A 15,681-nucleotide genomic window follows, 5' to 3' on the forward strand; every position below is an offset into this window, starting at 1 on the left:
CTTTTAAAACTTTTTAAGTAGAGCATACAGCAACTTAAAGATTGGATGTGATTTTCTTTAAACTTGCTGAATCACGTGGTTGAGCAAGAAACAGACTGTCCCTTCAGAGCCAGGAAAGTTTTCTCTGCCAAAGATTTGGCACTTTTACTGTAAACTAAATACCTGAAAGGCTTTCGGAAATCTGGATGTCAGGATTTTGAATTTAATTTAGACTTCTTCCTCGTGTTTTTGGAGGTTATAATAAAGTTCATCAGATCTAAATTTGTGCAGTCAGAGTTCTATTGTTGGTTTGAGTTTCCAGTGGCCTTCAGGGTCTGACTTATCAGGATTTCAATCTGATTCACCAACTGCTAACAGATTTCCCTCCTGCTGTTTGAGGAAATTTATCTGCAGGAAAAAAAAACCCTCATCAATTAAACTCCTCCAGCAGGCTTAAGCCAGCGCACAAGACTTCTATTAAATCCACGCTGCGCAGCTCTCAGGCGAGGAGGGTAAGGTTCCCTGAATGTGACTCAGATTCTTCGTCTTTGGCATGTTTCCTCACATTCCTCTGTAATTTCTCAGAGCACACGTGCGCTAACTCACACTCACACACACACACACACTGTCCACTGTAGCAGAGACCTCTGACCATTCCCTGCCGCTGAGTGCTTCAGTCATTGTCACACAGAGAAAGCCATTCATGGTGCTTTCATTCCTGCAGTCCTGTGTGCCGCACAGCTGGCCGGGTGCAGGGCTTGTCTTTATAACACAGCAGGCCCGAGCACGTCCAGCAGCCCTGAGGCGCTACGTGCAACCGCTCAGCACTTTACTGTTCATACAGAATTCCTCCACACACGTCTATTAACCCGTTTATCCCAAACACAGCCTTTTATCAACAACCCACCCTCTGATATCTGAAAAACTCAACCTCTGAGTCTTCGTCTGCAGACTGCGGTGTGTAAAGTTTCTTTAAAGTCCTTTGTCTCCAGTAAAAGCATGCTCCCGGGCTAAGATTACAGTATGGATCGTTATCTGTGCCGGCCGTCTGCAGAACAGGCTGTGGAGATCAAAGAGAGGTGTGCGTCTGTATTTTGAAACATCAGGGTCGAGCTCAAATTGATGACATACCTCCACGGCTCCCCCCTGCTTCAAACCCTCACAGTATCTTTCTAAAGACAGGCTCCACGTGTCTGGTGAACAGGCAATTACTCGTAAGGTCTCCTCGTTTTTCATCTCTTCTGCTCAGGCAAAGAAACAAAAGTGAACAGAGAGTAAAAAACTGATGCATTGGCTGCACAGCATCACTTTTGTGTTTCTATTTCCAGACCTCACCTCTGGCGTCGTTCAAAGCACCATATTAGTGGTTTATTGTCAAGGTTTGGAAAGGGCTCTTTAAGCATCACCCAGATATGAGTTGTTGGTGTTATGCCTCTATTTTTGTTATGAGGAGGAAGGTGATAGTTTAGACCCAGTTTGACAGCAGAGAGTGCTTCTGGGATTTCTCAGCACATCTCCACACATGAGGGCAAGCTGTGGGAGAAAGAAAACAAAGAGAAAGAATGAAGATGAAGAAATAAAAGTGGTGGAAACTTGGAGAGATTCTTGTTGTAGTAACTGGAGAGAAAGCTCAGCTGTTCTCTGGAGTTTTTTTTCCTCCTTTTAAAGAGAAACTACATCAGTGATTTGTTGAACAGCCTCAAGATCACTTTGAGACTTCGAGGAACGGGCTTCCCAGACTTTAAGACCCCCAAAACAGCTGTGCTGGACACTGGTGACCCCCCTGCTGTGGTAATACAGTAATAAGCCAGTCACAAACAGACAAAAACAGAAATAAAACATACTTAACTTAGCTGATCAGAAAAAAACTAGTCTACCTATGTGCACATAATTCTTTGTCTCCTAAATAAATCTGCCTCCACTGATACTGTCATTATCCTGGTTTAGTCACCTCAGGGGCCAACAATATAAAAAAAATTATGTTTTGGATGGTTTAATAATAAACTTAACTTTAATTTTATTTATGTACCTTTAATAGTGGATGAAATATGTATTTATGTAGGCTATCTAAAAACAGTTTTTTGATATTTTTTCCACCCTTTGCACACGAGACTTGTATTTTTCGCACAAATATTTTGCACATTTATTATTTATTTTTTTCAAATCTTATGTTTTCAATGCAAGCTTAGTTGCATTTGCTGTTTGAAAATTCTGCTGAGCGAAATTGGGGCTTTTATTTTTCAGACTGAGATTGATTTTTCCAAAGTTTCACTTGCGACAAGCGAAAGACATAAAAACTACAAAGAAGTTATTTAGAGAGCAATAGCTGCAGAGATTGAATATGATGCCTCCATTTTTTTTTTTTTCGCATTTTCATGCCATTTATTTGCGCCACCTTGGGTGTGCAAAGGCTTTTAGAACCACTGCTCTATGAGGTGACAAATTGAGAGCTGATGATGGCAAACTTTGAAAAAAAAACATGAATTTTTCTTAACCCTTTACCTACTGAGTCTCACAATGATCAGGGCAATTTTGTTTTTGTTTTTGTTTGGCTGTAAAATAGTCTAAAAATGCCCCTTGTCTGAGTGCTTTGGCCCTTTTTCCTGGGCCAAAGCACAGAACAAAAGAAGAAAACAAAAGGAAAATGGATATTTTAGAAGTTTAGTGGGACCAAACACTAACTGATGGAAAGCAAAGCTCCTCAGCTCTCAGTTAGTGTTGAAACTTTTTTGGATTGGGCAAATACTCAAAGTATTATAGCTGTTTAGCATTTTCATGATATTTTTGTTGTTTTGCTTTGCTGTGCTATGTCACATGCTAGTGATTACTGTAATAGGCCATAACGATTTCCAATGCTGTTTTTTTCTGATTGAACTAACAGTGACAGAGTTACGGTGATAACACTCCAACCAAGGTAATAGTGCTTCTTCTGTACTTCTGATAAAAGTTGAAAAAACAGTTAAACACACCTCATTTAGAGAAGTTTTCCTCCTTGGTCTGGTTTGTTTGGACACAAATAGACCAAGCAGCAACCTCCAGCTGCAAGAAATGGTGTAAAGTTCAGATATGTGAGCAGCAAGTAAAGGATGCATTCGATTTCAGCTTAGCTTAGCTTCAGTATTTGTCTTTGGTGACTTTCCTCATTGTTTCAGTGGGAGATCTCTTTGTTTTGTGGTGCAGATGTGGCAGGACTCCTCTCTTACTTTCTTTCACTCTCTCCGTCGCTCTGCCTCTTTATGGGTGGTGTTGCACAATGCAGGAAGTGTCTGGGCCACAAACCGCAGCACAGTAACGGCAAGGCAAACCTAATTAAAAGACTTTTCCTTCAGCCTTTTAATCTGGAAAGCTGACCCCAGCTGAGAGCTCTCTTATCTAGTCCCTCAAACCCTCATTTTGAACTTCACCCGGGTGTCACACATGGACCTGGATCTTTGGCAGAGCAAGGCGCTGGAGGAGTGGCTGGTGGGGGCGAGGGGCTAACATAACGTGCCTGGGTGTACAGCTGAATAAACAGGTCAAGTAGCTGTGGAGCATCTGAGAAGGCAGGGTGACTTACTTAACCCCTGCTGCCAGCACATGGCTCAGATACTGCAGAGATCTGCAGACACGCCATCTGAGGCCTGACAATAGAGAAGCACACATGCAGTGAAACATGGACTTATTCATGAGTTTACACACAAATATTTGGGAGTTAAGGCCAGCACAGTGGAAAGAAATACTACTTCATTCCTGAGGCAAAGATGTTTTTGATTCAGACACTTTTCACTGAGTTTAAACTGATCAGGTATCTGCAGCCAGGTTACGTTCCTTACGTCCCCTTTCACCGGACCAGTCCAGAAAAATGTCTTATCTCAAGTTCTTTTAAGACAAAAATGAGGTCTGAATGGCCTGTAACAAGTAAAACAAATCTGCCAGTCTGATGGAGAAATGTGCTTGTCAAGATTAGAATAATGTTTTAATACAAGCACATTTCTCTCAACCCCCCTGACAGATTTGCTGACTTGGTACAGGCAGTTTAGACCTCATTTTTGTCTTTGAATAACTTGCAATAAGACATTTTTCCGGACTGGTCGGGTGAATATGGCTCATTTCAAGTCTAAAAAGACATTTTTTACTGAAAATAGGACAACAACACTTGATAAGATTTCATTTTTTTGCAGTGCAGTGGCAAGAAGTGGCACAGAAGCTCTGCAGAATTCATTAGTACATAATGTGTAAATTGAAGAGATCTGCCTTGACAAACAAACAAACCTCCGAGAGACAACATCTCCAGAAGTGAATGTGATGTTTGTAAAAGGTACTCAATCCTTAAATCCACCCTAAAGCCCTATAACTGAACCATAATGGACCTAAATGACTTCACACTGCAAAACTGAAATCTAACCAAGTTCTTTTGTCTTATTTCAATAAAAAATGTCTTGTTATACTTGATATGAGCCACATTCAACTAGCAAGTCGAGAAACATGTCTTATTTCAAGAAAAAAGAATATATATACAATACAAGAAAAACTTGCTTGTCAAGTTTCTTAAATTAGAAGCATCACTTAATACAATAATTTTTTTTCTTACCCCAGTAGGATATTTTTTTAACTTGTTACAAGTATTTCAGACCTTGTTTTTGTCTTTAAAAAACAAGTTGAGTAAAAAAGTAAATGTCAATTTAATCATAGAAAAAGCCAAAAGTCCCTCACTGCAAGACTTGTATTAAGGCAGACTTTGCAGAAATTTAGCAGGTCATTGCAGGGAAAAAGGGACATGCAACTTTGATTTTACATGCACACATACTTTCTGAATCATATTTGAAGAGTTTAGAAATAGCTTTTCTCCTGTTTATTGTAGTAAACAGCAGAAACTGTGGTGTGTGTGACAGTGAGAGATGTCTGGCTCCTCTTCTTCCTCAGGGTTCATTCTGACAGAGGCAGAGCGACACCCTGTCTGCTTTTAGCCCGTGTGTGTGCGTGTGTTTGTGTGTGTGTGTGTGTGTAGATGTGAGACACTGGCATGAAGGGGCTGTGACCACGTAGAGGGGGCTGGTGGCCCTTAGGTGGTGAAGGAGGGGGTGGACTTGAGCACGGAAGCTACACGGCCGTGATTCACTGTGACAGCAGCGCCTGGCATGTGAGGACAGCAGGCCGGGCGGCCGGGCGGGCGAGGCTGCTGCCTTTGATCTTTATTTGCTGCACCGTCTGTTTTGCATTTAAGAGCCTTGCTGAGCGCAAGGCATTGGATACACCTTGAATGGCTCAGGACCCCGTCCACTTTTTAAAGACCCGGGATCCTTTTTCAAAGCTGAGGGGATCCAGGACAGAGAGGGATGATGTTTGAAGGGGAAGGGTCTGTGCTGAATAGGGCTGAGGGTCTCCCAGCAACACAGATAAGCTCTGATGAAAAGAGAGTGTGTGATAATAACACATGATCAGGCTAATGGAGAGAGCTGTGAGTGTGGGTGAGGGGCAAGGTAGCATACTTCTCCTTTCATGAGAGAGACCCTCAGCAGAGGTCAAGGGTGTGTGGAACCAAAACAAACACACACACACCACCTCCTCCACTGACCCACTGCAGCCCTGTCAGATAGATTTTACCCGTTTTGATGTCAAACGACTGAGACATCTTACACCTGACAGGCCTGACTTCATAAATATGAGCCCCGATCTCTCGTCCAGGCACGATGCACTGACAGGGAGGCATCTCCCTCTTCAAACGATGAATATATTTATCTTCTCAAACATCTCTATTGCACATTCCTCAATCACACAACACTGGCTTTGATCCAGGGGCAGCAGCTGGACAAACTCTTACCCCAGAGGCCGATAAAAGCGGTATAAATACCACCTCACCTCAAACTATTTCTGTCTTATTTTACCTGTTAGATTTCCAAAGAGATACAAAATCTCTTTTCTAAAGCATCAAACTCTCATATCAGGATAAGGTAGCACAAAGAATTTGTTAACAAACCATCATACCAAGACTAACAGATTCAAATCCTAACTAATTTACTTGTCAGAGGAAAGAAAACAGAGAAGAGAACCAGAGTTGTGCAAAATCTTCAAATCTGAAGTTTAGAGGAACAATATCTCTCTTAGATACCAGGTATTCACATCCTCCATCACTGTCAACATCCTATTTTGTGCAAGCAGAAATCTTACCATGAGCTTTAGGAACAGTCAGCTGTTGTATGTGTCCTTTTTGCTGAATCACAGCATGCAGTCGCTTGTTGCAGTTCAAAACAGGTCTCTGAGATGTCCCAGCCCAATCTTCTTTGACAAATCTTTCAAGATTCCTCCAGATTTGATAGACCCTGGTCTTCAGTTCAGCCCCTCTTACAGGTTTTCAATGGGATTCAAATCAGGGCTTTGTGCAGGCCAGTCATTAAGGGTCACTTTGTTTTTTGGAGCTAGTTCTTCGCCAGGGGCCATGTATGCTTTGGCCTGTTGACAAGTTGAAAGACAAAGCAGCGTGACCCAAACCCAGTTTTGCTGCTGACTGTTTGAGGTTTTCTTCCAAATCTTCACGTATCCTTCTTTCTTTATGATTCAACCTTCAACCTTGCCCTTCTTTCTCCAAACATAAGCAGCATCTCTCTGGATCTCCAGAGAGCTCTAGTTTGGTGTCGTCATTTGGTGTCATCCAACAAAAGAACACTATGGCTGCCTCCAGTCAACAGAATCCATCTCCAGACAGTCCTTAGCAGCCTTCGGTTTGAAGGTGTCTCCGTCTTCTGTAGAAGTGGATTTCTATGCTGCGATTTATTTCTGTGGCATCAGGGCTCCAGGGACAGTCTTCTTTGACACTTTGACAGTTCCTGACCCGGGTAAGTCATGAACTTGTGTAGTTTGGTACCTTTCTCGGAGGGACACATCTCTCAATCTCCAGTTTGAAATGTTTTGTTTCCTGCCTCTGCCAGACTTGTCCTGTACTGTGTGGCTCTCCTTGAGTTTCTTGATGTTTCTCACTCCATTTAGAAATTTTTGTAAAAACTTAAAATTTAATAAAGGGGCTAATCATTTTGACCTCTTCTGTGAAGGCTGTTTTTCTTGTACAGTTTTGTTCAGACTGGACTTTGTTCATGTGTGCATCACATCTCCTGTTCCTGTTATGAAAGCATGTGGAGACATGGATCATATCTCATCAGATTGTTCAAACAGGACAAACAGATCAGATTGTGCTGTTTATGCAGAGAGGGACAGACAGGTTGTCTCTATATCTGCTCATCTCTTCTCCTCAAGCATCTTACATAGCCAGATCAGTATGGAAGCTGGGTTGTTGGGTCTTATAAGTTACGGATAAACGCTTGAACTCATCAGGACCCAGTATAGACCCTTGAGGTACGCCCTTCTCATACCTGAAATGTTGGAAAAAACATATCAACTTTGAAACCCTGTATGAAATCACACATCTTTCAAATTGTCTTACTTTGAGGCTGTTGATCTGATTCTTCATGAATATATTCCTGAAGACTCCTGGGAGAGAAAAAGGGAGAAAAAGTTTTCCTGGCCTTGTGAGACTTTTTTTGAGACTCTCCAGAGAATCTGAGATATGGTCTTGCAATCCCTTTCTGAGAGTAAAAAGGCAAAAAAAATAAGTTTTAGGAAAGCTCAGTGTGGGAGGAGAAAAGGAAGCACAGCAACGCATTTTTAAAAGTCATCATGAGAAGTTTCAGTGTGCTCACCAGCCTTTCTGCAGAATTCTTTTTCCACTCCAGTTCCCGGCTAGCATGTAATTTCTTCCCAGACTATACATTTATAGCCGTCCACAGTCACATGCTGATATTTACACTGCCTGTGAGAGTTTACACTGACTGCTCTGCTTATAGAAACGTACACAGAAAAAGTACACATTGAAGAAAAGATGGACGCGGAAATGTAGCAACATAGATTTTATTCACTTTTTGAGCACTAAAGAGAGCTGTGCACACTTAACCATTCCCATAGCTTATAACTTTTTATATTAGTTGCATCTTCAAGTAAAGAATAAACTAGCTCTGATATGGTTTGTTGAGACTGGAATTCTTCGTAGTAACTTATTCTCTCAACAGAAGATTTAATTTTAGCTCTCTGCACCATTTCATGGGCTCAATGCATAAGGTTCAGCTTTCCTTTCAGCTAGAAAATACATGTCTCTGTCAGTGTGACTATAGAAATATAGATTGTGTTTTATTCATGAGGACTAACAGTCATGTTTGGTGGTGGGATCGAATGCTGCTACCTGAGCACTATGATGTATCAGCATCAGTGTGGAAGTGCATAGCTCTCTGAGAGGACAGAGAGGGGTGGTTACAGCGAGTACATGCAGTATCTATGTATTCACATTTTAAAACAATCGAAGCAAAGCATTCTGCATCTGGAATAAGGTCAATATGATCTAAATGCGTGTTATGCTACATAAAACAGTTTGCTGCGAGGTTAATAACAACATGTTTACAAGGATATGGAGGTGAATCTTTAAATATCTTCAGCTTGAAATGCTTCATTCATCACGGTTATCTGGAGTAGGATTCCACAAGGTGCATCTGACATCTTTTTAAAGGGACAGTTCACATTTATTGAGGTTATAAGAGGAGCTTATTAAAAGAGAGTTTCACTTACAGTGGATGGCAGACAGGAGGAGCTGACTAGACTACAGATCCAGAAGCTAAGCTGTGCTCCTCTGGGGATGGGGTCTGAAACAAAACAGTTTTCAGTCCCTAAACGGTCCAAAATTATGAAGTCAATCTTACTTTAAATGTCCAGTTTTTTGCCTTTTAACATTTATTTTGCTTAAATTTGATTACAGCTCAGTTAGGAACTTTATTTTTTCCGCAGTAAATCAAATCAGTCTCTGTGAATCTCTGCTGTTTTTGATACATTTGTGAAGTTTCCCTTGTTATTGTGTACGTAAACAACAACCTTTTTAGAGACCTACTTCTGCTTTCTGTACGACATTGGAAAGAAAATGAGATACTGTTGTAAGTTTGCTGCTGACTTCCTGCACAAGAGTTGTGATGAAATCAAACTGGCAGCAGCAACAAGAGCAACTTAATTTTGGAGGTTTTCTATTTGGTAAAGACAAACAAATAAACAAAACTGAGAGTTTAAGAGAAAGAAAGCATCAAAATGCTGATAAATTATGGTTTCCTAGCATGTACAATTGAGCAAGTGAAGTCACACTGGAAGGTGGTAAAGAAAAAGGAGTACATGGTTAACACTTAGGATAAATGTAAGAAGGTGCTCTGATATGTTTGGCAGTGGTGACAGGCAGACAGTGGTTGCTGATGTCGGCTCCTCAGGTGAAAAGGATGCCAAGCCAAACAGCCAAACCACATCTGGCTCAGCTCTGTTAGGGAACCTGATCTGATAGGTTTCAATGAAAGTCGATTTGACAAGATTCATCAATTTACACAGAGCAGATCCAGAGGGACAGGAAGTCATGCAAACCACCTAAAAATGCAGAGTGACTGACTCAGAAGGACCTGATACTGTGGTGTGACTTGAATGACAAGAGCATGCAGTCAAAACTCAATGGGTTGGAGACTGATTTGAGATACAGTATTTACTTATTTAGACTCTTATCATGATTCATGAGCAAAATTAGCAGATACAAAAAAGAAAAGCCAACAAAAACTTTTCTGCATTGTCTTCAAGGCAGGATAAATTTTATAAACTTAGGAAGAATATCCGCCTTTGAGTGGACTTGGTCCCAGTGTTGATGTTATTTTTCAGAGCAGCTCACTTCAGCAATCTGTAACACACCCTTAGTTTGAGGCTGTGAGTGAACTACTTTATAAGAAACTTTTAACACCAGCTTTGCTTTCCGAGCTGATAGTCAGGCCAGCTCTTCCAAATATGACACTGCTGGCTGCAATCTCCTGTAATATGCACACATAGCTACTTCATCCCTTCACCCCTCTTCAAAAACAAACTGTCCCTTAAAATCTGGAGTTTTTAATGAATGAAAAAAGTCCTTACCTGTCCCTTAAACACTTAAAAGTCACATCTGTTCAGAAATAATAATAAAAACAAGTCCAACATCCACCCTGTTTCCCTAAATCATAGCTTATGTACAAAAAGAAGGAAGTAACTTTGAGTGGGATAAGAGTAACAAAGAGAAAATGGTGCATCAAGGCAATGGTGCATCAAGTCTAATCCAGGTGACACTGGAAAGATTGGGGGGTAAACTGGCATTGAGTGCATGCTGGAGGCAGACTGTGGCGAAGGGAAGTCCTGTAAGTGCACTAAGTAGAAGATAACACCCCTGCCTCCTTCCTGGACACCTGTTAAAACAGCTAAAGCTTATTACTTCTGGCATCAAAAAGGTACTGTGGAGGTGAGAGCTGAGTGTGTGTGTGTGTGTGTGTGTGTGTGTGTGTGTGTGTGTGTGTGTGTGTGTGTGTGTGTGTGTGTGTGTGTGTGTGTGTGTGTGTGTGTGTGTGTGCGTGTGTGTGTGCGTGTGTTTTTCTGTGGGCGGCTGGAAGAAAAGGTGTTTGTACTGGAATATTGCTGAAGAAGCCCAGAAAGGAGGAAGAACGCTGCTCACTCCACCACGCTCATCAGTCGACACACACCTCCCTCGATGGCCAGACACTGTCCAGGAACCGTCCCAGGTGGTAATCTGGAAATGTGAGTCTGCAGAAAACAGAGAACACACACACACGCACGCGCACACGCACACGCACACGCACACGCACACACACACACACACACACACACACACACACACACACACACACACACACACACACACACACACACAATGAGGATTTAATCCATGGAAAGAAATTTGAGTCCGAGCAGGACCACAAGACGAAAGGTGAAAGGAAACGGTGTTGATTCTTTTGGATTCTGCAAATTTCTGGATTTCACATCACAGGTCAAGAACACATTAACAGACGAGGGTTTGGACACCAGTGGCTGACACTCAAGGATCTGCAAGTTTTAGCACTTAAACATCGGTTTAATTTCTCAAGGCCAGAGGTCGAGATCAGAAACTCAAAGACAAGACCAGGACTGTTCTGAAGACAGTACTTGTCTTCTGATAGTCAAAATAAACATTAAACTGTCAAAGATTAAAAGTTTCAAAGTAACTGCTTGGTCAAGGTGAATTTATAGACAAACCTTCACAGTTTCTTACGTAAATTTGTTTTTAGGCCCACACTAGCGATACAAATTCAAATGCAGGGGCATAAATACAGACATATAATCAAAAGCTTAAAGCTCCTATAAGGAATTCTCTATCTGTGTTGACTTTGGCGCCCCCTGTGGTGGCCCGTTGCTGATTTTTTACTGTACCAGCATAAATCATGTTTTATTTTAGGAAATATCCCATTGCTATCTTTTTAAAGTCAAATGTATCACTGGCAATAAAAAAGCAAGCAGCAACTTTCAGGCTAAGAATATGAAGCCCATACAGGAACGCTAAGAACTGCAGTTTTGGGGATCTCACTTAGACCTGGCTTCGGAAAAAATAAAAAAACACAAACAAACCAAACTAAAAGAGCTGATTTTTTACTGACTGGTTCCAAAAATTTCCTTTTAGAAATAGTTTAAGGCTGTAACTGTCTGCAAAGAGGCCAAAGACCCACTTCATCCAAAGTTAGGCTCAGTTCAGCATGGCCCCTGTTGGATGATGGGCTTCAAGACCCTAGACTAGGAGACTATGTGAAGTTATTATACAGTCTATGAAAAAATATAAATTTTTGCAGCATGCTGTCAATATTCTGGCCTATCATCTACCCTCTTGCTGTAGTTGCAGGCATTAAAAGTTACAAAATACTAATTGTCATTCTTGTTTTTGATGTTGGTGGCTGCTTGTTAAGGTGTTAAAAATGCACAAATGTATCTTAGTTTGCTAACTTTAATTCTATGAGTCGTTAAGATTTGCAAAAGAAACAAACTACCGATAGAAAAAATGACAGAAAAAGTGTTTGACCTGTTCTCCAAAGTGTTATTTAGATTTTGTAAAAAAAAATAACTTGGTAAAACAGCTTCACTATAGGCTAAAATATGTTATGATTGAAGGTAAGCAGCAAACCAGTGTTGAAGGAGTCATACAGGAATACTGCTGTTGCATCATGGGTATGTACCGCTGAAGTCCAGAAATGCCAGGAGAGTATTTGCAGAGAGACACAGAGTGAGTGGCTGAAGAGAACAGAGTGCTAGTGTTTTGTGTCTGAGCAGAAGCGGAGATGAAGAGGAGAGAGGAGGAGTAGGAGGGATGGGGCAAACACAGCTGTGAAGACGGGAGTGATACTTCAACTGAGGGATCAAAGGTGACCGACTCTCCCTGTGCCAATAATGGCTGTCATCCTCCTTCCTCTTTCTCTTTCTGAGGGTAGCTCCAGCCTCACCCTCAGGGGAAGACTCCCTCCCCTTATTGACCAGGCCTCTGAATTGGCCTGACATCACTCCTCCACTTGCTGGAGCCTTCATCCCAACTGGACCTCTTTTTGAGCCACGGCCTCTGGCACCCCAAGGGCATCTGTCACTACAACGGGACAACAGCCAGACGTGGCAACACACACATGGAAACACTCTCAGGGGCCATTATGCCTCCAGGACCCCTCGTTGGGTTCTTCTCCCCTTCATCTTCTGAAAAATAAGAGCCTGTTTAATCTGAGTGAAGGTCCGGGGCTGAGTGACCGTAATCGCCTAAATGTTTTCCTTTTGATGGCAGTGAGTTAGAAAGAGAAGGCTACGGGATATCCGATTCTCCCCACACAGCTGGAAAAACACCACTGGACTCGATTAGCTGTATGACTTCATATATTTTTAAAGAAGGATGTCTGACATTGTGCCCTCACCCTCACCCTGCGTTCTCATATGTTCAGCCTTTAATTCCTCTCCAGTCTGACCCAACACACGACATGAGTGAGTAAGCAGGAAGAGTAAAAGGCCCACGAAAGTAAACAAGGCTAATTACAGCACCACAGCGTGAAAAGCATTGCGTGCCGTTTACTACTTCATAAGACAGAGTGGTGAGGATGAGGAGAGCTTCAGGCTCTGAAGTCACACAACACCCATCCTGACACTTCTGGGACTTCAGGTCTGGTTAGCATCACACAAATGATGCTGGAGACGTTCGTGTAAACACTGGTTTACTCATCTGAATTTAAAGTTTTTGATTCTTTTTTTATTATGTTGACTTTTACGATTCACGGAAAGAGAAATATTGAAATATTATGGTGATTCATCTTCAGACCTTAAGCTTTAGATTAGGAGAAAATACCAAATTGCTTAGTTTGAAGGCTTACTGTGTTTGTCCTCGTAGCGGACAGTCATCTGAAGGATTAGATTAGCTTCTGCATGGATTAAAGTAACCCTCCAAAGAGTTATCACTGCCACTCCAGTCACAAAGACTTATTGTTTTGTAGGGACTCCTGTTACAGTCTGTTGACATAATCATCCTTATTTAAATTTTTCACATGGTCTGGTTTAAAAAAAAGTGAAAAATTGCAATTTTTACTTTTACATCTGTCAGAAATTATTGTGACCCTGTCTTGCATTATTTTGCAAAGCAATCCAACCATTTATCGTGGAGTGACATGCACACATGGTGAAAACAGACTGATCTCACAAATTATATTGGAGGCCTGTTGGGATTTTGATTTTGGGATTTGCAATGTTGTTGTACTTTGCAATTTTGTTGTACTTTGCAATTTCATTGTACTTGTTGCAATGACAAATAAAGTTCTGTTCTATTCTCTTCTATTCACATACCCCATACTTGGTGAACATGTTCATTTTTGACCTGAATAAAAAAACTCTGAATTCTTTTTATTTTGCATTTTAAGTTCCTTGACTTAAGTACATTTGATAGCCTTTAAGTTTTTATTTTTACCACTGTGTTCTAGGGATGCATCGATACTGATCCAGGTATTAGGTATCGGTGGATCGGTGCCCCTCAAAGCTGGATCAGTATCAGTGGGAAGGGGCCGATCCATGATGCTGATCCACTTTTCTTTTTTACTGGCGCTCTTGGATACTTGATTTGGAATGTTACCTCTGATGCACTTTCTTTGTTTTTTGCTGAATTACCAGTCTATGGGGTAAAAAATTTACAACTGAATATTAATTTCTGCACATTCTGAAGCATGGTTTTTACCAAATTGCTGTTTAACATTTAAAATGTTATAGTTTAAATAAATGTGAACTTCAGTAATTCCATATACTCATTTTTTGGTGTTTACATAAAACATTACTGGTCTTATCCCACAGTAGGGAATGCAGGTTATCATTAAACAATGGTATTGGATTGTTATAGGTATCAGTCAATGCCAAAAGCCCGGTTATATGTATCGGTATTGGAGCCAGAAAAGTTGGATCGGTGCATCCCTACTGTGTTTACTGTTTATTGCACAAACACCACTGTGATGCCCTATAAAAGTAATTCTACTTGGCAATGAACCGGGTTCCACCGTTTCCCCCAGTGACATAAAACAGCCATATCTTATTTTGTGTCTAAAGAATGATATTGAAGTAACATGAGGGGGAAAGCATTTTAGGCAATTTTAAGCCCTTTAATTTGTGAAATCATCTCCATCCATTGAATTAAAAGCTAAATTCTTTATTGCTGTCTGTTTTAGCTTTAGTTTGACTATTTCCAGTTTTCTCTTCTTCACATCCTAGAGACATATGTGCTATTCTTAAAAAAATGAACAGGAAAATGTTCTACTTGGTGCAAAGTGAGTAAAAAAGGTTAAAAGATAAAGCCAAATTAGTCACACAGTCACTTTAATAACTCTTGACTCTTTAATAACTACTGAAAGCTCCTTCTTTAAACCTAGAGTTTATCTTTTTCCTTGTTTTAACTTATGCTAAAGTACACTTGCAGTAACAGCTCTTGCTGTTGAATCCATATTTTCATCTGGAGTAGATACACAAAAAAATAAAAACCAAGACACGTAAACCCACAGCGAGCCTGTTGTCATCTTGATACCCAGTGATTGAAGCAGCCACATGACAGGACCTCGCCTGAGTCAAAACATAATGTGAAAAACACAGTTCCATTGTATCTGAGGGAGAAAAACAACATTCTTTGGTGATATGAATGTGTTTAGGAGCTGGAGAAGCCTCACATTAACACCACAGAGCAGGCCAAAGGATAAACTTAGCCCTCTGACTCGGCCCGTTTGTCTGTTGTGGTTTTCACATTCTTCTCCTTTAAAATAGAAAAATGGAAAAAACAATCACATGCTGTTTTTTTTCCTCCGTGCGAGATGAATGATAAAAACAAAATGCACCATAACAAAAGACATTTGTCATGTCACATACAAAGCAGACGATAAACAGGAGCCTGGATCGCATGCCGTTTGATTCTCCCTGCTCTCTCGTAGACAATGCGAGTGGCACAGCTTTATAGTGGTAATGATGTCCAGGAGGAGGGCTGCGGATCCTACACTTCTCTTTCATCTGTCCAATCATGACCAACAATAAAACAATAGCTCAACTGTTTCAGAAGCGCCGCCACCGGCCTGTCAATGCCGCTTTTTGTGGCTCTGTAAAACATGGCTCCATGTTCTGATGTCCCGTCCAGAGCAAACACAGGTGAGCATTTGAATAAAACCAGATGTTGTCTCTCTTTTCCTCTGCAGAATGGACGCTTTACAGCCATTTTACAGCCTGGTGTCAAAAGAATTACGATACAGATTCAACCTCTACCAAAAACAACATCGGATTGAAAAGTGAGACAAAACGCAGGAGGAGCTGCCAGCACTGTCTGTAAAACTG

At 41.1% G+C, this 15,681-nt stretch overlaps 1 protein-coding gene across 1 annotated transcript in view; it reads right to left on the reverse strand.

The window, feature by feature from the left end:
- Positions 1–7,848: 7,848 nt before the first annotated feature.
- Positions 7,849–15,681, reverse strand: part of tasp1 (taspase, threonine aspartase, 1) — a 34,212-nt gene continuing 26,379 nt past the window's right edge. The window contains exon 14 of the mRNA XM_074676462.1: positions 7,849–10,581. Within this exon, the coding sequence (XP_074532563.1) occupies positions 10,489–10,581 (93 nt within the window). The 3' untranslated portion in view covers positions 7,849–10,488. The remainder of the gene's footprint in view (positions 10,582–15,681) is intronic.

This window comes from Halichoeres trimaculatus, unplaced genomic scaffold, assembly GCF_033239565.1.
Source record: "Halichoeres trimaculatus isolate MK-OKI-2021-1 unplaced genomic scaffold, fHalTri1.1 fHalTri1_scaffold_8, whole genome shotgun sequence".
NCBI lineage: Eukaryota > Metazoa > Chordata > Actinopteri > Labriformes > Labridae > Halichoeres > Halichoeres trimaculatus.